Here is a 21,629-nt window from a genome sequence, read left to right on the forward strand (position 1 = left end):
AAGGTAAAATATTGCAGGCAGCAGACCTTCCGTTAGTGTTATTTTAGGAATGTGGTCCTGAATTCTGCCAAGCAAATCTTTTCTGAAACATTGGCAAACTCTTTGCAAGGTATGATCTCTGACATATTTTGCTTGTCTGCTCTGATGTTTTTAAAGTATGGTATAAGAAACTCATTGGGGTTAAAAATGATTTAGATTAGGAAATTAGCCAGCTCTAGCTCTAGTGCATCGCATGATATTAAAAAGAAATTCAAATTTTAAGCAAACTTTTAAAGCTTATAAGAAACCTATAAAAATGATTAAATTGATGTATCTTAAAATCTATAGAAGAAATACAAGTAAACCTTTTGCAGGTATTTGCTTACATGTTACTTTTTTCAATATTAATTAATTTATGGAAGCTTGCAGGAAAGGAATGTTTTCCCAGTTAATTTTGGTGACTGGGTTTGTGGTGATTTATATGTTTTAAAGTAATATGGCAATTTTACTCCTCTAATAATAAGGCTAAAATTATTTTCACAAACCATCTCAATACTTAAGAGTAATTAGATAGTTTCTGGACAAAAGGTTCTATCTGTGATTTCAAAATGAAGCTGGTGTAAAATGGTCACTTCATATAAAATGCACCTTACAGCCAGCTGTGTGTTACATAAATAAACTTGACAGGAATGCACATTCCCTGGAGCAGGAGACTACAACCACACAGACACAAAGGAAAATCAGCGCTAGGCTATAAATACCAGTTTGTATTTGGCTTTGTAGCTGTTAGATTTGGTCTTGGCAAAGTATATTTATAGTGTTTAAGTAGCTTATTTCCTTAATAGTCAAGTATAAAATGACAGTATTTGGGTCTTTGTATGCTCTTATTTTGAGACCTTGTATTTTTGCTGAGGCTCCATGAATGTTTGTTTTCATGTTATTGACAAAATAATTTTTAAAAATATGTTTTTATTGATTTTTAGAGAGAGGAAGGGGGGAGAGAATTACCAACGCGAGAGAGAAACATTGATCGGTTGCCTCCTGCAGGCACCCCAAATAGGGGTCAAATACGCATCCTGACCAGGAATCGAACAGGGGACCTTTCCATGCAATGAGTGGTGCTCAACCAACTGAGTCACATTGTCCAGGGCAGCAAAATATTTTCAGACATTATTTTAGACTACATTAAATTTTTTAGTATTGCTTTTTTAAACTCTTATTGAGAAAAGTTTTAGACTTAATAATACTCCTAGCCCCTATGATTTTGAAGCATATCCCAAACATCACAATCATTTATCTATAAAATATTTCAGTATCTCTAAATATTTCTGTCTCTTAAAAATAGGGGTAAAAACCACATTACCATTATTACACTGTAAAATAATTAACAGTATTTTAATATTATTAATATTATCTTAATATCTGGTTAGTATTCAATTTTCACTTGTGGCCTGGCTGGTGTGGTTTAGTGGTTAAGCGCCAACCTATGAACCCCAGGAGGTTGAAGTTCAATTCCCGGTCAGGATAGACACATGCCTGGGTTGTGGACTTCATCCCTAGTAGGCATCGTGCAGGGGGCAGCCAATTGATGATTTTCTCTCATCATTGATGTTTCTATCTTGCCCTCTCCCTTCCTCTCAGAAATCAATAAAATACATATCTTTAAAAAAACAAAAACATTTTAACTTGTGTCATACATTTTTAAGAATTGAATTCATTTCTCTCTTTTTGTTCCCCTTGCAAGTGTATTTATTGAAGATTCCAGTCCTAGCTCTTTAGAATTTCCCACAATGTATATTTTGCTAATTGTCTCGCAGAGTTGTCCTTAAACATATTTTTCTGTCTGTATTTTCTGTAAATTGGTAATTGTATCTAGGGGCTTAAACAGGTTCAGGTTTGAGTCAGGTAAGATCACCTTATAAGTAAGTGGTGGTTTGTTTATCAGGAGAGAATGTCAGGTTGTCTTTCTTTTTAAAATGTCTAGATTAAAATGACAAAATGGCAATGTTGTACATACTTTTCATTTTTAACCGTACTATTTCCAAAGAGAGATAACTCATGGTAGTTATTATATGATTACTTAGAAATATAATTTGTATAGAAAAAGAAATTTTTATTCTTAATGTTTTTTTAAATTGGTTTTCAAAATAACAAAATGGTTTAGTAGCATCCCATAATGGTGACCAATTAGTTTGTTGTTTTTTTATATCACTGTTTATGAATCCATTAATATATTAATTCATTGTGGTTATTAACTATTGATACTTCAGCTTTCCCATATTTGGCTAGTGGAGCCTCTTCAAGTTGGCTGAATTCTTTTATCAAGACCATGGTATTGCCCTGACCGGTTTGGCTCAGTGGCTAGAGTGTCAGCCTGCGGACTCAAGGGTACCAGGTTTGATTCCAGTCAAGGGCATGTACCTGGGTTGCGGGCACATCCCCAGTAGGAGATGTGCAGGAGGCAGCTGATCGATGTTTCTAACTCTCTATCTCTCTCCCTTCCTCTCTATAAAAAATCAATAAAATATATATATAAAAAAAAGACCATTGTATTTTATGATGGCTTGCTTTTTTATCTGATGTGTAAGACATAAGCTTAGAGCATTTCCTGTCCCGGATCTGGAATCAGCCATTTCTCTGAAGAGCCCTCATCTCTTTGCAAGTTAATCATGTTTGGAGACCATACTCATTGCTAAATGGTTGGTAATTTTTTTCTGCACTTTTTCAGTGGACAGAGTTCATAATTTTTATATTATTTCATTTATTTATTTATTTTTTAAAAATATATTTTACTGATTTTTTACAGAGAGGAAGGGAGAGGGATAGAGAGTTAGAAACATCGATGAGAGAGAAACATTAATCAGCCGCCTCCTGCACACTCCCTACTGGGGATATGCCCGCAACCAAGGTACATGCCCTTGACCGGAATCGAACCTGGGACCCTTGAGTCCACAGGCTGACGCTCTACCCACTGAGCAAAACCGGTTAGGGCTATATTATTTTATTTTTAAATATATTTTTATTGATTTCAGAGAGGAAGTGGGGGGAGAGAGACAAACATCAATGATGAGAGAGAATCATTGATTAGCTGCCTCTTGCACGCCCGCTACTGGGGACCAAGCCCACAACCCGGGCATGTGCCCTTGACCGGAATTGAACCCCGGACCCTTCAGTCTGCAGGCTGATGCTTTATCCAATGGGCCAAACCAGCCAAGGTGAGATTAGAATTTTTAAATCTGTGTCATGAATTTGTACTAATATTTCCAGTTCAAATTCAGGACTATAGAGTTTTTTCTATTCATATGTTCTCCTCACTCTCTTTTAGTCTTAACCTTGAATAATAACTCTATCATAGCAAGTCAGTCATGCATTATATTTCATTACTCTAGGTATATTACATACCTATTCAAATCATTCTTCTCAAGGACATGTCCTGTGCTTGGTTTCCTTTTTTTTCATGGTTTGTAGAGCACTCTGGCCCACAGTATTTCTAGATTCACAGAATGCATATATAATCATTTAACAATCCTGTGACACTCCATGATTTACTGAGTTTTAAGAAGTATAACATACACACAGGAAAGTGCATAAATATTATGTACAGCCCTAGCCGGTTTGGCTCAGTGGATAGAATATTGGCCTTCAGACTGAAGGGTCCGTGGTTTGATTCCTGTCAAAGGCACATGTCTCAGTTGCAGGCTCAATCTCCCTCCCTGTTCGCGAGACAACAAATCAGTGTGTCTCTCTCATATCTATGTTTCTCTCTTTCTGTCTTTCTGCCTCCCTTCCACTTTCTCTAAAAATCAATGGAGAAATATCCTCGGGTGAGGATTAACAACAACAACAAAATATTATGTACAGCATGGCATTACCAGCACCCAAGAAGTCCTTTTTATTCCTCCTTTGAGATACTATTCTCATTCCCCTTTCCAAAAGAAAAGAGAAAAAAAGATTTTGAATAATGTTGATTAGTTTTGCCTGCTTTAGAACTTTACAGTTTTGTTTATCATTCATGATTTGTGGGAAACAGAGCCCTTTGTAGGTCTTTCCAACTCTTAATTGTGCGTCCAGTTCGCATTCACAAAAGTTGTTATCTTCATCTTTGTCACCTTTAAAACTTCTCGGCAATACCTTAGGAAATGCAAGTAGAAAACCAAGCATAGGCACTTGGTTCAAATATTTGCCTTAAGCAGGCTAGGTTTTTGTGTTTATAAGCTATTTCCATTTTCTCCCCATGTGTTTGTACCCTTTGCACATTTCCCTCTTTTGATTTATAGGAACTCTATTTGCATTAGGGATATTAGACTTTTACCAACTGTGTTGTAAATGTTCTCCCCATCCTGTCACTTGTGTTTAAATTTTATTGCTGTATTGAATTTAAAATATTTTGTGTAATCTGACTTTAGTTCTGTGTTCTGCTTCGGAAGGCCACCTTTACCCAAAATTATGTAAAAAAAAAATTTCCTGTATTTTAGTTAAGTTTTATTTTTTTCTATATGGGTAATCCATTGGGATTTGAATGTAGTGTGAGGTACAACATTTAAAACAGATAGGATATTTAAACATCCTTTTTGGCCTTTTCCATTAAAAAACCTGCTTGAATTTCATCTACATTTGGCTACTACACTTTTTCACCCACAAACTTCTAGAAAAAGTTTCCACTCATATTTTTCTACTGTGCCTTCTTTTAGTCAACTCAGTGTTGCCTTTATGGTCTCTGCTTCATCATTACACTGAGACTATTTAGGCATAGGCCAGCCTTTGGTCTTCTGTTTATTGAGCCCAAAGGACTGAATTTAGACCCCTCCTTCCTGAGCAGTATGTATTTATCATTGTTGGTAACTTTCTCCTTGAAATGCATCTTCTTTGATACAGCTTTTTCCTGGTTTCCTTCCTATTCCTCAGTTTTATCCCCTAGGTCACTTTAGTAGCCTCTTCTTTTTTATCTCCCAGATAGTGGTATTCTCTAGAATTCTATCAGTTAGATCCTTTATGGTTTACTATTACACTTGCGCACGAATCCATGCACCAGTAGGTTGCTGCCACCCTCTTATAGCTCTCCACCTACTGCCCCGCCCTCCTGTGGCCCCCCCACCCCCCAGCTTGCTGCCCTGCCCCCTTCTGTAGCTCTCCTCAGCCTGCTTGTATCTTGCTGGCCCACCCTCCTGCTAATCCGTGGTGATCTGGTTGTGATGCCCTTGGTCTTTACGCCTCAGGGCATAACAGCTAATTAGCATATTCCTCTCTTAATATATAGGATACTTAATGCGCATCCTTTGGTGATGTTGTCAATCGTATGACTTCAGTTATCAACAATGTTTTGATATAACCCCCAAATCTCTATCTCTAACTCAGACTTTATATATATTGATTTCAGAGAAGAAGAGAGAGGGAGAGATAGAAACATCAATGATGAAAGAGGATCATTGATGGCTGCCTCCTGCATGCCCCCAGGGGGATCAAGCCCACAACCCAGGCATGTGCCCTTAATCGGAATCGAACCTGTGATGCTCTTCAGTCCCCACGCCGAAGCTCTCTCCACTGAGCCAAATGGGCTAGGGCTAACTCAGACTTTTTTAAAAAGAAATTTATATTTGTACTTAACGCCCCATGGCATTTAAAACCAAACTTATCATAATTTCTTCCCCCTCATCTCTCAAATCAGCACATCTTCATATATTTCTCACTTCAGAGAATGAACAGACTTATACCCAATTGCTCTGCATAGAAACTTGTTTGTCATTTTAAAAAATTGAGTTGGAGCCCTGACCGGTATAGCTCAGTGGATAGAGCATCGGCCTATGGACTGAAGGGTCCCGGGTTCGATTCCAGTCCAGGGCATGTACCTTGGTTGCGGGCACATCCCCAGTAGGAGGTGTGCAGGAGGCAGCTGATCGATGTTTCTATCTCATCAATGTTTCTAACTCTCTATCCCTCTCCCTTCCTCTCTGTAAAAAATCAATAAAATATATTTTTAAAAAATTGAGTTGGAATTCAAATAACATACACTTAGCCATTTTTAAAAATATTTTATTGAATTTATTGGTTAAGAAAATTATATAGGTTTCTGCCGAAGCCGGTTTGGCTCAGTGGATGGAGCGTCGGCCTGCGGACTGAAGGGTCCCGGGTTCGGTTCCGGTCAAGGGCATGTACCTGGGTTGGGGGCACATCCCCGGTGGGGGGTGTGCAGGAGGTGGCTGGTCGATGTTTCTCTCTCATCGATGTTTCTAGCTCTCTGTCTCTCTCCCTTCCTCTCTGTAAAAAATCAATAAAATATATTTAAAAAAAAAAAGAAAATTATATAGGTTTCAGATGTATAAATCTATAATACCTCATCTGTATATTGTATAGTGTGTTCACTACCCAAGTCTCCTTCCATCACTATTAACCCCCCATTGCCCAATATTACCTCCCTACACCCCCCCTTTTCCTCTGGTAATCACCATACTGTTGTCTGTGTCTGAGTTTTTTTTTCCTTTGCTTAATCCCTTCACCTTTCCCCCTAGCCATCCAGTCCCCTTCCTCTCTGACAGCTGTCAGTTCTCTGTATCTGTGAATCTATTTCTATTTTGTTTATTAAAATCTTAAAAATTTGAAGAGGCCCAGCTGGCATGGTTCAGTGGTTGAGCATCAACCTATGAACCAGGAGGTCATGGTTCGATTCCAGTCAGGGCATGTGCTAGGGTTGCGGGCTTGATCCCCAGAAGGGGGCATGAGGCAGCCAATAAATGATTTTCTCTCATTATTGATGTTTCTATCTCTCCCTCTCCCTTCCTCTCTGAAATCAATTAAAAAATAGATGAAAAAATAGATGAAGAAAAGAAATTTGAGGGGAAGTAAAAGTGCTTAATAGTTAAAATGGTCCTGTACATTTTCTCAGCCACTCTGTTCTTAAATTTAATTAAAGCCAGACCTTCAGAATCAACTTTACTGATTTTCTTCCCAGCAACCTGATTTATTAATGCTCTTGTGTCCTTGTCACTCATATATATTGTGTCTGGAATATGGGTTGGAATGAACCACAGTTCCAGAACTTTCTGGTGATATACCTTTTTATGATTTTAAATATATTTTATTTGTATCTTTACAATTTTTTAACATGAAAAAGCCAATGGATATTTGATAGGAAATATCTTCCTAATGTCTTGTTTGTTAATTGCTCTTATAATAAGTAAAAATTCAGTAGACATCACCAAGATTCTGTAAATAATGAGATAAGCAGAATTTAAAAATTTTAATGCCCAGCACTATCACTGACTGATTGTACTGGAAAGGCATATTTCTTTAAATGGAGATAAAGTAGATGTAATCAGACTTGATCTAATGATAAAAATAGTATTTTTCCTTTACTTTAAAAATTATTCTGGTGTATCTTAGGTTCCATGAGGTAAGAAGAGTTTCCAGAGAATATATGCAAAGTAAATCACTTACATCTGGACAATTAGACAACTTCAACACAAGAAACTCAATGTGAGAGTATATTTCTGCTCATTTCATGAATTAAACACTTTCAGAAAATAGTTAGAAATAAAATTCCTTTAAGATTTATAGCTACATTAGCTACTGAGTACCAAACTCTTTGCTGTAAATGCTTTATAAACACGACCAAATTTATCCTTATAAAAGCCCTGGAAGGTAGATATCATCCCATTATATAGGTAAAGAAAATAAGCCTCAGAAAGTTTTAATAACCTTGTTCAAGATCACTTTGATACCTAAAATCAAAGTTGCCAGTGACTGAGGTCTGAACTTAGCCCCATTTGACCTGAGACCCTTGGTCGTCGTCATCTGATTTTAGTGACTTTGACCAAAGATTAAAGGCAAACCAATCATCGATTAACCTTGAACACTGCTCAGTATCTCTCCCCGGACTCTGATTTTTTTCTTTTGTTTTTACTTCAATAGCATCTGTAATAATTTAGAAATCTCTATCTATTTAAAGACAAAGTTAAGGATTATAAAAGGTGTTTTGTCTATATGTACACTGCATGAGAGAGAAAGAAATATGCCTTTCCAGTACAATCAGTCAGTGATAGTGCTGGGCATTAAAATTTTTAAATTCTGCTTATCTCATTATTTACAGAATTGATACTTTTTTTATGAGGCTACTTTTCATATTTTAATCCAAGATAAGTGTTGTGGTGATTTGATATAATTTTCTTTCATTACTCCAAGTTTTTTTTGTTTTTTGTTTTTTTTGTTAATCCTCACTGGCAGATATTTTTTCCATTGATTTTTAGAGAGAGTGAAAGGGAGAGGGAGAGGAAGGGACTGGGAGAGGAAGTGAAAGGGACTGGGAGAGGAAGACGGGAGAGAGAAGGAGGGAGAGAAGCATTGATGTGAAAGAGACACATTGATTGGTTGCCTTTCGCATGCAGGGGCAGGGATTGAACCTGTGACCCTTCTGTGCCCAGGCAGACACTTTTAACATTGAGCCACACCGGCTATGGTGCCCTCAGTCTTTGATTTAAGAATTATAGCCTTGCTTTGAAAACCAGGTGTTTTTCAGTGACTCATTAAAATGATCATGAACTTGATTCCACTTCTTTCTGTAGTACTACAGTAGGTCCTCTGGTTACGTCAGAGATCCGTTCCTAGGGTGCTATCCTGATTTTCGCTGTAAGTTGGAACCCATCTACATAAGCACTTATGTCACTCACATGGAGCACACACACAGCAGTAATGAAGTGAAACAGTAAAAAAAAAACTTAAAAGAAAGTTAACAATTCCTGACCTTTACTTGTGGTAAATAAATAATAAAAAACATAAAGCACATAGGTACATATGTCAAAATGACGGAACTTTTTTAAAATAAATATTGTAAATAGGAGATGGCGACGTAACCACGAAATGACGTAAGTTGAGTCCTACGTAACCCGAGGACTGTCTGTATTCATGTCCTTCAACCTTTTTAAGGGCAATCATAAGAGTTTAATGATGCTAATATTAAGCATATAAATTGTATAATAATCCTAAATAACTTATATAAACTAATACATTGATAGTCACTTTAAAGAAACATAAATCAATAAAGTCTGCAAAAGATTGGAATTCCAAAAAGCAAAACCTTCTACATTTCACAAATGAAAAATCAAGGGATGGGGAAAGTGAGAAAAGTATTGCCCCATATCCAATATGTAAGAACTGTTATCTGTCCAAGAAAATGATGGGTTATTTCTCCCCTAATGGTCAATTTTACTGAAAGTTTGTCCCTTCAGTATATGTGGTCCTTAAAAAGACCTGAAACTATTTTTCAGGTTAGTTAAGTATCAGAAAACCTAGAGCAGCCCTGCTGAGTGCATCATTATCTGCCATTGCAGAGTAAGAGTTACAATTTTATAACTCAGTGATGCAGGGTCTTAACCTTTTCAATGACTGTATTGGCATCTAGTTATTACTAAAAAGAGTTTATCAGAGTCATAACTTTGACTATTGGCAATTTGCTCTTGGCAAAAGAAATCTTAGTTTCCAACAGCTTTCTGGAGCTGGTTAAAACACACATTATACATGCACCCTTATTTATAATACACACACACACACACACACACACACACACACGATGGCTACTTATGCATATGAAATAAGGTCTCCTTAACTCAAGTTATATGAGTGCAATGTATCCTTCTTTCAATTTTATTCCCTTTTGCTGTTCATCCAGTTATGACACCAGCCTGGCATATCAGCTACATCACTGAATGTTCACTGGGGCACAAATGCAGAATACAAAACTGATAAGAGAAATGTAGATTTTAATTAAAGGACAGAAAGTGAAGCTTTTCCAAAGGCTAATAGAAATATTAAGATTCTTTACTTAGCTCTTTTCATTGAATTTATTTCTTCCTACTGTGAAATTTAATTTAAAATGTAAAGGAATTTTATTGCTAAGAAAGGTTTTACAGAAATTGCTTGCAAAATACCTTTCTTAACTTCCTATAGGCACATTTCAATGTGTTACAAATTTTTAAAAATAAGGGAAAAATACAACGAACACTACAAGTATAAGCATATGTTTCCATTTGAGGAGAGGGGAGGCAAAATTAGGTTATTCTGAGTTATCCAAAGGACCATTGAACTCATTTATTAATGCAGTTCAATAACATTTAGTTATGTGATTAGTAATTGAAAGTATTTATGCCATACCATATAACTCACAAGCACTTCTCTTAAATTTCTTGAAATGTCTTTATAGCAAAAATTGTTTTTACACAAAAATGGTGTGCATGCAGATATACTATACAGTAATACCAAGGTAACCTTGGTTCCTCAAGCAAAACAAATTTTTTTTAAAAATATATTTTGTTGATTTTTCACAGAGAGAAAGGGAGAGAGAGAGAGATAGAGAGCTAGAAACATCGATGAGAGAGAAACATCGACCAGCTGCCTCCTGCACACCCCCCACTGGGGATGTGCCTGCAACCCAGGTACATGCCCTTGACCAGAATCGAACCTGGGACCCTTCAGTCCGCAGGCCGACGCTCTATCCGCTGAGTTAAACCGGTCTCGGCAGGAAAACAAAATTTTAATGTTCCATTTAAAAATATCTAAATCTTAAAAGACTTAAAAAGTTGGACTTAAAAACTAACAGAAAATAAAACCTTTATGTTAATGTGGAAACCTCCTTAATATTCTCTGTAGGAATTGAGCTTAGGGAGGCCAGGACAATGTGACCATTGGCAACCAGAAGCACTTCACAAATTTCCAAATAACAAAAGGGGGGGGCGGGTGCGGAGCTTAATCCGTAACACAAACTCAGAGGTGTTTACTGATTCATTTAGCCATTTTAAAGTATATATTTCAGTGGTGTTTAGTGTATTCACAATGTGCAACCACTATTTAGTTTCAAAACTTTTCATCATCCTATAACACCCCCTCCCCCAATACCTACCTATTAAGCAATCACATCCTATTACCCCCTCGCCCATCCATTCGTAACCTCTATTCTGCTTTCTGTTTCTGTGGATTTGCCTTTTCTGGATATATCAAAGGAGTCATACAATATGTGACCTTAGTGTCTGGTTTCTTTCACTTAGCCTGATTTTTTTGAGATTCGTTTAAGTTGTAACATGTATCAGAACTTCATTTTTATGACTGATAATATTCCATTATGTGAATATGCCATAATTTGTTTATTCATTTGTTGATAGATATTTGGGTTGTTTTCACCTGTTTACTATTATAAGCAATGCTGCTATATAAACATTTGTGTGCAACTTCCTGTGTGAACAGATGTTTCCATTTCTCTTGGGTATATATCTAGGAGTGGAATTGCTGTGTTACATTGGACTCTAACTTTTTGAGGAATTGTGTGTGATTTTTAACTTATTATTTTAACCCCCCACAATCACGAAGCTTGGTTGGTTATTCTGTCTTCTAAATATTCTGTTTTCATCATTATTCCCACTACCATATACTAAAGGTACACTTTCCAGGATTACTTTACTAGCTTCTTTTTTGTTTTCTTTGTCATCACCATGGCCTTATTCTGTGTCATCTTTCACATACTGAAAAGTTGGTTTTCAAAAATGTAAATCTTAAGAGGTTACTTCATTGTTTTAAAAACAAAACACAGAGAGGCTCATCATCATAGTCCTCAGGATATAAAGTCTAAACTTATATTTCTTACAAAGGCTCTTTGCTGTCCAGTTCTTTCTGTGTGGTTTCAACTTAATGCATCCCCTTTGTTCTATAAACTGATGCCCATATTTCAACTTTTGTATATGTTCTAACTCTAGAAACTCTCTTACCCAAATCCTTTGTCTTATTTCAGATGTCTCCTCTCTTTTTTAGAAGCCCTTTTTGTCTCTTTATGATTATAATGTGCCCTTCTTTTGTGCTCTCCACATTTCTGTACTAATGTTGGAGAGTTTACACACATTGTGGAATCAGGAGCTGATAGTTAAGTGCTAGGTGATGTAGTGCAGACAACAAGTATAATTAATAGGAACTCAGAAGTCAAAAGAAGATTATTTGGTAAATTACTTAAGGCCTCATGGAGGAAGGTATTATTTGAGCTGGACTTTGAAGGGAACATTCATGAAGGTATGGTAATGATCTGCAACTACAGGTAAATTAAACCTGTTGAATATCCATGGACCTATGAGGACTCATGGTAGAGGGCAAAAGCCATGCCAAACTCGCGGTATTTGAGTTTGAAGTGCTTGTACATTCTTCAACATTGCTTTTGTGTTACTTACATGAAACAAGCACTAGACACAATTCCTATGGAAGAAAAGCATGGAAAGAATGTGCAAAAGATTTTAAGAACTTACTGTGTATTTACAAAAGTGAGATGCAATGATATACTTTATGGGAAGTGTAAGAAAATTGTTAAGGGCTTTTTTTTTTTTTTTTAAACCATATATGCTCATTTCAGAGCTTACCCAACTACATTTATAAAACTCCACAAAACTTCAGACAGAAACTGCAGTAACTAGGCGATTTCTAGATAAATTATAGAATCTTCCACAAGACTCTTGTATAGTGTTGGGTAAATGGTCTGTGTTTATCTAGAAAAAGATTGGAAATCTTTTGCAGTTGTCTGTGCTCTACCCTGTCTCTCAATTGACAGTAAAAGTGGGACTTTCAGCTCTTAGTGTAGTTAGCATTCAGTAAATGTTTGCATGGATAAACAAAATAAGATTAAAATGTAATTCCTATGTTTCCATTTTCAGTATCTTTTTTATGTGTTACTAGAGGCCCAGTGCACAAAAATTTGTGCACTGGGGGTGGGGGGGTTCCTCAGCCTGGCCTGCGCCCATTTGCAGTCCACGACCCCTTGGGGGATGTCTACCTGTTGACTTAGGCCCACTCCTCAGGGATCAGGCCTAAGCTTGCAGTCAGACATCCTTCTGGCAGCCAGGGAACCCTCGGGGGATGTCCGATTAAAGGCTTAGGCCCCCAAGGGAGCTGTGATGAGAAAGCTGGGGTGACAGAGGAGCCACGCTGTCCCGCCCCGCCGCTCTGGGTCAGGTCGCACATGGGACACCCGGGCGGGCAGGTCGATTGCTGCTGCCCCGGGAATCTAACCATGACCCCTCCTGATTCCTAGGTCGACGCTCAACCACTGAGCTGCACTGACTGGGCTGGGAATTATTCTTAAGCCACTCTTGTGTGCTGGAAGCTGTGGCCAGCAGAAGGATTAACACACACAAGCAGGGCACGTTTGAGCATCCACTGTAGGTGTATATTCCCCAAGATTACAGAGGAATTGACAAAAAGATATGTAGATATTAGTATTAAATGAAGGTTGGTTAAGCTCAGCAAATCCCAATGAAAAGGTATTAGGCACTCTGTTGGTGTTAGGCACTCTGAAAGTGCATCCTATAGACCACAGCATAAGAATTGTCAGAAGTATTGGTTTAATAATTTCCCTCTGAAACAGAGTTTCTGGTAAATGGGCCTGGATATCTGCATTTTTACAAGCTCTCTACACCACTGTGTCTCTATACTATATTAGAGCTACCTAGAATAAGAACCTAGTTGAAATCAGGGTAGAAGTTAGAGGGCAGTAGAAGATGATCTTCTGGGAAGTTTAGTTTGCTTTTGCTCATTTGGCTCCTTGTGTCATCAGAGTTGGAAATGTTTTGGTCATTAGGTAGCATTTTGCTAATGAATCCCGTTATATTCATTTAATAGTTTAGAATTAATAAAATGTATATTCAAGTTTTGTAATTCATCTGTTGGGTGAAATTTATGTGATTTAATTTTAAAGGTTTGATCAAATTTTTCTTTCTCCACAGAACTCAACAAAAATCCAGTGGAAGGTTTTTCAGCAGGTTTAATAGATGACAATGATCTCTACCGATGGGAAGTCCTTATTATTGGTCCTCCAGATACACTTTAGTAAGTACAATGAAACTGACATCAAAGTAGAGCTCTTTTAATTAATTGAAATGTCAACTATTTTGGCAAACTGAAATGGAATTATTTAAAAAGCAGATGAAATGGCTGTATTTAGTATCATTTGTATGGAATGGTCTTTCTAGGGCTTTCGTATCCTGCTTGAAACTGTCTAAAACTTGTTGCTTTCTTAAATATATGAGTTTCAGAAATTCAGATATTCTTGCTCCCTGGGATAAATTTATTACAGAAAAGCTATCTTTAAGGTGAGGTTACATATAAATAATACAGTTTTTTACTTGTATTACAGAAATTGGATTGGTTTTGTCAGGATAGAAAAGAATATTCTTTATTGAAATGTTTCTCCTTCTTCCTTCCCTTGTGCTTACTGTGCGTTGCCTTCAAAGGGAACATTATAATTTTAAAGATAAGGATTTATAAATTTTAACATTTTATCAGTTTAATGAAAGCATACTATTAATCTGGGAGATTTCATACAGAGCACAGTGTACACAAAAGTGTCTTAAGCAGGCTGGAAAGAACTTTCAAGAATATTAATTTCAGGGGTTCTCTAATTGGGTTCTCACAGAATACTGGCTAGAACCAAGGTGTTCTCGCTCTAAAATGAACTCACAGTCATCTTTTCCCAGTTTGTAAATGTGACTGTTACAGTTAATCATTTTTCATTAACCACGTACTAACTGATTTGTAAAGATGGACAACAGGGGGACCCTTTCTCCCTCCCTATGTGGGAGTCCATTCTGTGGGACTCTCCCCACATGGGAGTCTGTATCTATTCTTCAATAAATTTCCACTTTTGCTATAAAAAAAAAAAAAAAAAAAGAGATGGACAACAGGATGTACTGCTATCAAAGAGCAATAGAAAAAGGGAGATGGAATTTCTTAAATATTTTATGTAATATATTTCTAGATTCGAAGGCCACAATTTTATTTTCTGCCCCAAGTGTTTATAGACTAACTTAAACTTACTAATATTCAATGTTCTGTAAGAGAGGTCATGACTACCTTGTACCTGACTGGTACAAATTCCGTATTTTTTTAGAAGTTGAGGTATTGGAAGAAAATGCAGTGACCTCACAGACAGACAACTGAGAGACAGTAGGGACAATCTAGATCTGAGTCTCTTGGGGACTAACTACACGTTCTCACTCAGCCATGTTCCTTCCTTGATGGTATTAAGGCAAGGATTTGGATGCATCACACATTTTTTTTCTGATGGTCAAGTAATGTCCTTTTATTTTATTTATTTATTTATTTAAAATATATTTTATTGATTTTTTTACAGAGAGGAAGGGAGAGGGATAGAGAGTTAGAAACATTGATCAGCTGCCTCCTGCACACTCCCTACTGGGGATGTGCCCGCAACCGAGGATACGTGCCCTTGACCAGAATCGAACCTGGGACCCTTCAGTCCACAGGCCGATGCTCTATCCCCTGAGCCAAACCGGTTAGGGCAAGTAGTGTCATTTTAGGTATACTAAGATGGCAACCCCTTTTCACTTCACAAAATACATGATGGAAAAGAAAACTTAGCTACTTCTCTGTATATGACATACAGCATGGAACTATAGTGTGGATTTTTGTGTTTTTTTTGTCATACGTATTGTCAATAAAAGTTTTTGCTGGTATATTTCCCAGATGTATGTTTGCATTGGTAATTGTTGCAAATTAAAATAACTCAGTTTACAATAACCACCATGTTAGCTTGATAGATAACAGTAGCCATTGAAAACATCCTAGAAGTAGTTCACCACAGTCTTGTTATTATTTGAAAGCTAATTTCTTTTTTCTTCTTCTTTTTTTTTAAATCCTTACCCAAAGATATTTTTCCATTGATTTTTAGTGAGTGGAAGAGAGGGGGAGAGACAGAGAAAGAGAAATATCAAAGAGAGAGACACATTGATTGGTTGCCTTCCCGCACATGCCCTTGACTGGAATTGAACCTGGGATCCTTCCGTCCTTGGGCCAACATTCTATCCATTGAGTCAAACCAGCAAGGGCTGAAAGCTAATTAACCAAATTTTATACACAAAACCATACATATAACCTGGTTTATGAGCTTGATGAAATTCAGGTCTTTTCTACATTTTGCAATCAAAACACATTGCATGAACGTTTACACAGCAATATTTCAGTGATAGAATCTTGTTACTCTTACAGTTGATATGAATAATGAGAGAAATTCCTCTAAACTGATGTTGTCTATATAGAACAGGGGTGGGCAACCTTTTTTCTACCAAGGGCCATTTGGATATTTATAACATAATTGCAGGCCATACAAAATTATCAACTTAAAAATTAGCCTTGTATATTCTGTCAAACATTTAACTTAATGCCTTGGCAGGGCCTGACCAAATGATTTCTCACATCTTATATGGCCATCATGCTGGACTTCAATCCTGATATAGAGGCTTGGTTAGGCATCTAGACTTGAGTTCCATCTCTAAGGACCTCACAGAATTCTTATACTTTTTTCATGCAATTGTCTCTGAATATTTTTTTAATACTTACTGTACTAGTTAACAGACCATTATTTTCACCAATACAAACCTATTTCTGGCCTTGAATATACATTTAAAAAGTGCTGGCTGTTTGATATGAAATGTGCATAGCAGAAGCATTTGTTGGTAGCTCCTTTGGAGTATGGACCTACTGATGAGACAATTGACGGCCACTTCCACACTGTCCCATCATGATGAGAGCACCAGCAGCACCTGGGCTATATAAATTTGACCTCAGTGCCATGCGTATTTGAGCATCCTGTGAGTAATGAAGCCTTAATGCAGTTGAGACATAATAATCATCCAAAATTACTTGGATCTGATTTCTTTTTATTAATGATTATTTTTAAAATTCATGTACTGGAAGTTATAAAATTGTTTTTACTATCAAGCCCTCAAAAAAGAGGTGTATGATTTATTAAATTTATGCCATCACTTTTGGCAATGTCCTACTTTGAATGGTTGCAAAAATAAAGCATTATATTGGCATTTACACTACTTATTTATTTAGTTCTCCGATTTCTTTTGAGTACTCTTACTCCAGATGGGAACATGACCTTGAATTAGTTAGTTAATAGTCACTGTTCCCAAAGAGGTTATACTTTAGTTGACAAAACAGATCATTGCATAGTCATTTAATACACTTTGGTGATAGGTATGGTGCAGGTAGGCATGGGGTATTATGATAAGTCATTGGGAACATGGCAGGTTTTGAATGTGCCAGGAACTTTTCCCAGGGGAAAAGATGTCTAAAATGGGAAATGAAGAGTTAGTAACTGTATTAGTTACTAGGCTTTTTGGCTACAAGTAACAGAAATCTGATTTTAACTGGCTTAGAATACTTTGAATAATTTGTTGTCCCAACACAAAATGGTTACAGCAGTTTCGAACATTTTGAGAATATCACCCAAGGAAATAAGAGAAGGTAGTTTCTTCAGCAGACTCTGCTTCTTGTCTCATTTGTCAGAATTGAGTGGCTTGCTCATTCTTTAACCAGTAACTGGCAGTATGAATGAGATTGCCACATCTGGTTTAGATTAATTCTTGGATGGAAGAGATTTGGGACTGTCAACAGCAAGGTAAGAATTAACTAGACAGATATTCTGGCAATAATAGTGAGTGGTAGGGGTAAGTTGAAGGAAACTAGGGATTAAGCATTTCATAGGGAGAACTGTATACATAGAGCCTAGAAAAAAGGGATGGAATAAGGATATGGAAACAGTAAAATGATTATAAAGAATTTTAAGAAATGAGGTTGGGTAGGGAGTCGAAGGCTAGTTGAAATTTACAAATACTATTAAAGAGTTTGAATTTATCTTTTGTCCTAAGGACAAAGCCCAGCCATTGAGAAATTTTGCATCTGGAGGTACCAGTTAATTTTATATTTAAAAATGTGCATTAAATTACTAAGTATTATAACTTTGGGATTATGGGTTTTATTTTTCCTGTTACTTGTATTTCTGCAACAACAATATGCTTTTAACAATGTTATTTTAAAATTTTGTCTATAACATAAAAATGTTATAGACAAATTTTGAGGAGTTTGAGGGCTTCTCGTGGCTGCTTGAAGTAGGGAGATCATCAGTCTTTGTTTAGAGGATAGAGAAAGAGCATATGTGTCTAGGGTAGGACAATGAGAAAGCAGAGGAGATTAGCCAGGAAAGGTATAAGGAGAGGAAAGGTTTTATAGAAGTAAGCTTTCTAAAATTCTATAAATCAAGAATCAAAAATCAGGTATTTAATAGTGTTTATTTACTTAACAGTAAGGAGATTATGGGTGTTCTTTTAAAAAAATATATTTGTATTGATTTCAGAGAGGAAGGGAGGAGAGAGAGATAGAAACATCAGTAATGAGAGAGAATCACTGATTGGCTACCTCATGCACACCGTACACTGGGGACCAAGCCCGCAACCTGGGAATATGCCCTGACCAGGAATTGAACGGGCATGGTGTTCTTGTAGTTACTTCAGTGGAGTGAAGAGGGTAAGAGGGTAGAAGTCATTCTGTTGTTTGAGGAGTGATTTGGGAGTGAATACATAGACCTTGAGCATAAATAACTGCCTGGGAAGAGAAATAGAGGCTGACAATGGGGGTCAAGGTGGCAAGGATATAGGGTTGAAAGTTAGTTAATGTGGGCTTAGATGGTACCTAGACCTAAGTGATTAATTCTCCACTTAATGATTAGATAATTTATCCTATATAATGAAAGCCTAATATGCAAATTATCCCCTCTGGCGGTCGTTGGACCGGGAGTTTGACTGCTCATTATGACATGTGGTGATGACCAGGGTGCGGCGTGGAACATGGCAGGTGTCAGCCATACACTGCAACCTCTCACCGGCTACCTGGGGGCAGGGGTGACAGGGACAGAGATGCAGTGCTACCCTCCCCTGGAACGTCAGGGCTTGTGCACTGGGGAGGCCCCGGCACTCAGGTGCCCTGAGCACTGGGCACCTTGAGGATGCTGGGCCGCAGCCACTGGACGGCAGGGGCTGGTCAGGCTCCCCGTGGGTTCGCGCAGGAGCCAGTCTGCAAGGCCAGCTGGAAGAGAGCGCGCTGCCCGCCTGGCTTCCGTGTGGCGCCACTGGGCTGCCCAGAGGCCCACACTGCGCCCTGGCCTGTGATGTTCGGCCGCGCTCACTGCATCTCCGTGTGGGGACTCTGGCGCTGTGACTCAGGTGGAGGTGGGCGTGCCGGGGTCCGGGGCCCAGGTGCTGCCCAGGGCCCAGAGGTCAGCTGGGACCTGCCCTTCCATGCCAGATGCTCGCATTTCAATCGCAGGCCAGGTCTAGGGACTGCATCTGTGCATGAATTTCGTGCACCGGACCTCTAATCTACACTAATAAAAGAGAAACATGCAAATTGGTGTCACTCCGCTATGCCCACCAGCCAATCAGATGAGTATGCAAATTAACCCAACAAAGATGGCAGTTAATTTGCATACGCAGGCGTGGAGCTGACGGCTCCGGCCAGATTGAAGACTGAAGACTGAAGAGGCTTGGCTTCTCCGCTGCAGCCTCAGCGGAGAAGCCAAGCCTTGCTGCGGCTGGTCCAAAGGCCTGGGTCCCAGGTACCGGAGGAAAACTGGTGCCGACAGCCAGGGGAAGGAAGGCCTATTGCGTGAATTTTCGTGCAACGGGCTTCTAGTGTAATAATAGAAGAATAGGGTACTAAAGTTTTTTAAAAGCTAGTGTGATATTTCATGGTGGCAACATTAGCCTTCGTTTAGTCACTAGAGGGCAGTCCATACTCTTTACAATCTATGTAATGAACTGGTATATACTTATGCATTACTTTATTTGAAACTGATAGTTGCCATGAGTGTTAATTTAGCCATTATATTTATCTTTACACAGTCTTGAATCTTTATTACTTCTCTGTCTATTAATTTTTCTAGTGCTGTTAAGAATCAATTCTTGAAGCTGTCTTTATGAAAGAGATTCTGAAACTTGTGTGATATACCTATTGTTTTTATACAACTGGTTATCCAGTAGTGGATAGCTACTCATATTCAGAGAAATGAAAAATCCAGGTAGAAGTGGCAGTGTGTTTTTAAAGTCTTGGACACCTGGATAGCACTGTGTAAATATATGTTTAAATTTATATTGGCGAATGGTGAATGTACAACTTCTTTTTACCTCTTACTCTCTTTTTCTTTCATCAGTAATGACTACTCTGTTCAAGTTGTATGCTGCTTTGTTTCTTACTACTGGCAATGAAAAATGAGAGAATCTTAAGATTATATGTATTTTGTAGTGTTGTTTTTTGTTAAATATATTTTATTGATTTTTTTCAAGGAGGAAGGGAGAGAGATAGAGAGTTAGAAACATCGATGAGAGAGAAACATCGATCAGCTGCCTCCTGCACATCTCTTACTGGGAATGTGCCCTCAACCCAAGTACATGCCCTTGACCGGAATCAAACCTGGGACCTTTCAGTCCGCTGGCTGACGCACTATCCACTGAGCCAGACCGGTTTCAGCGTGTTGTTTTTTTAAAAAAATATATTTTATTGATTTCAGGGAGGAAGAGAGAGGGAAAGAGAGAAGCATCAATGATGAGAGAGAAGATCAGCTGCCTCCAGCACACCCCCACTAGGGATCAAGCCTGTAACCCAGGCATGTGCCCTGACTGGGAATTGAACCGTGACCTCCTGGTTCATAGGTCAACACTCAACCACTGAGCTGGGCTGTATTTTGTAGTATTGCCTTACCTTGAGGTCATATAGAAAATAAAGAATTAGGTAACCAAACTCTGATTAATATTCTTTTACAGTAACAAAATTTTTTTATACTTTTAAGACATACAGTCACAAGCCATATGTTCTGTAATGAATTTTTGGAGGGAATGAACCTCATACATGTATTCCTCAGAAATTGATGGATCACTGGCTATGCCATACCATTTATCATTCAGTGCTTAAGAACATGGGCTTTGGGAACTATCTTTGTTTAGTTCCCTGACTCTACCATTTTTATTAGTTGTATGATTGAACAATTACTTAAACATTGTCTTAGTAGTTTTATTTCTAGGGTAAAAGCCCTATGCCTAGGAAGTGTTTGGATTGTTCAGTGTTCTGTTGCTTGCAGTAGCAAGATAATTGGAAGCAATCAAATGTCTCACAATTGTAATGGATAAACTGTGGAATGTGGCAGGTAAACTAAATGAACAAGAGACAAGTATCAAGATGAAAAATATTGAGCAAAATTTTATATGATAGCGTACAATTTATCATTTTATGATAGGGATTCCAAAGTAAATATGGCAGAATGGTAGGGTCTGACAAAGCAGAATGATAGGATTTCTGATCCATGTCAGATTTTTATAATTTAATACAAAAACAGTAAGATAGGCGTAATAGAAGAAACTTGAACTAGGCCTAGGTTTCTCAACCTTTTCAAATGGGGCACTCCTGGTTGCATACCTTAAAAAAATTTTTTTTTTATTGATTTCAGAGGGAGGGAAAGAGATATACAAATGTCAGTGATGAGAGAGAATCATTTATCAGCTGCCTCCTGCACGTCTCCCACTGGGGATCAAGCCTTCAACCTGGGCATGTGCCCTGACTGGAATTGAACCTTGACCTACTGATTCATGGGTCAATGCTCAACCACTGAGCCACACTGGCTGGACTGTACACTCTTTTTTAACATCATGCCAATATCTGTGATGAAGAGAATATATAATAGAAGAGAAGATATTTTTAATTCATTGATGCTTTTCAATAAACTTCGAATTTGCTCATCACTATAGCACCCCTGTATAGTTGAAAAACAGTGAGCATGTGAC

The 21,629-nt window shown here is 37.8% G+C and overlaps 1 protein-coding gene across 1 annotated transcript in view; it reads left to right on the forward strand.

The window, feature by feature from the left end:
* Positions 1-21,629, forward strand: part of UBE2G1 (ubiquitin conjugating enzyme E2 G1) — a 93,128-nt gene that overhangs the window by 50,711 nt on the left and 20,788 nt on the right. Inside the window, exon 2 of the mRNA XM_070394911.1 lies at positions 13,719-13,821. Within this exon, the coding sequence (XP_070251012.1) occupies positions 13,719-13,821 (103 nt within the window). The remainder of the gene's footprint in view (positions 1-13,718; positions 13,822-21,629) is intronic.

Source organism: Myotis yumanensis, unplaced genomic scaffold (genome assembly GCF_028538775.1).
Source record: "Myotis yumanensis isolate MYYU_CA2020_CCGP unplaced genomic scaffold, mMyoYum1.0.hap1 SCAF_16, whole genome shotgun sequence".
Taxonomy (NCBI): domain Eukaryota; kingdom Metazoa; phylum Chordata; class Mammalia; order Chiroptera; family Vespertilionidae; genus Myotis; species Myotis yumanensis.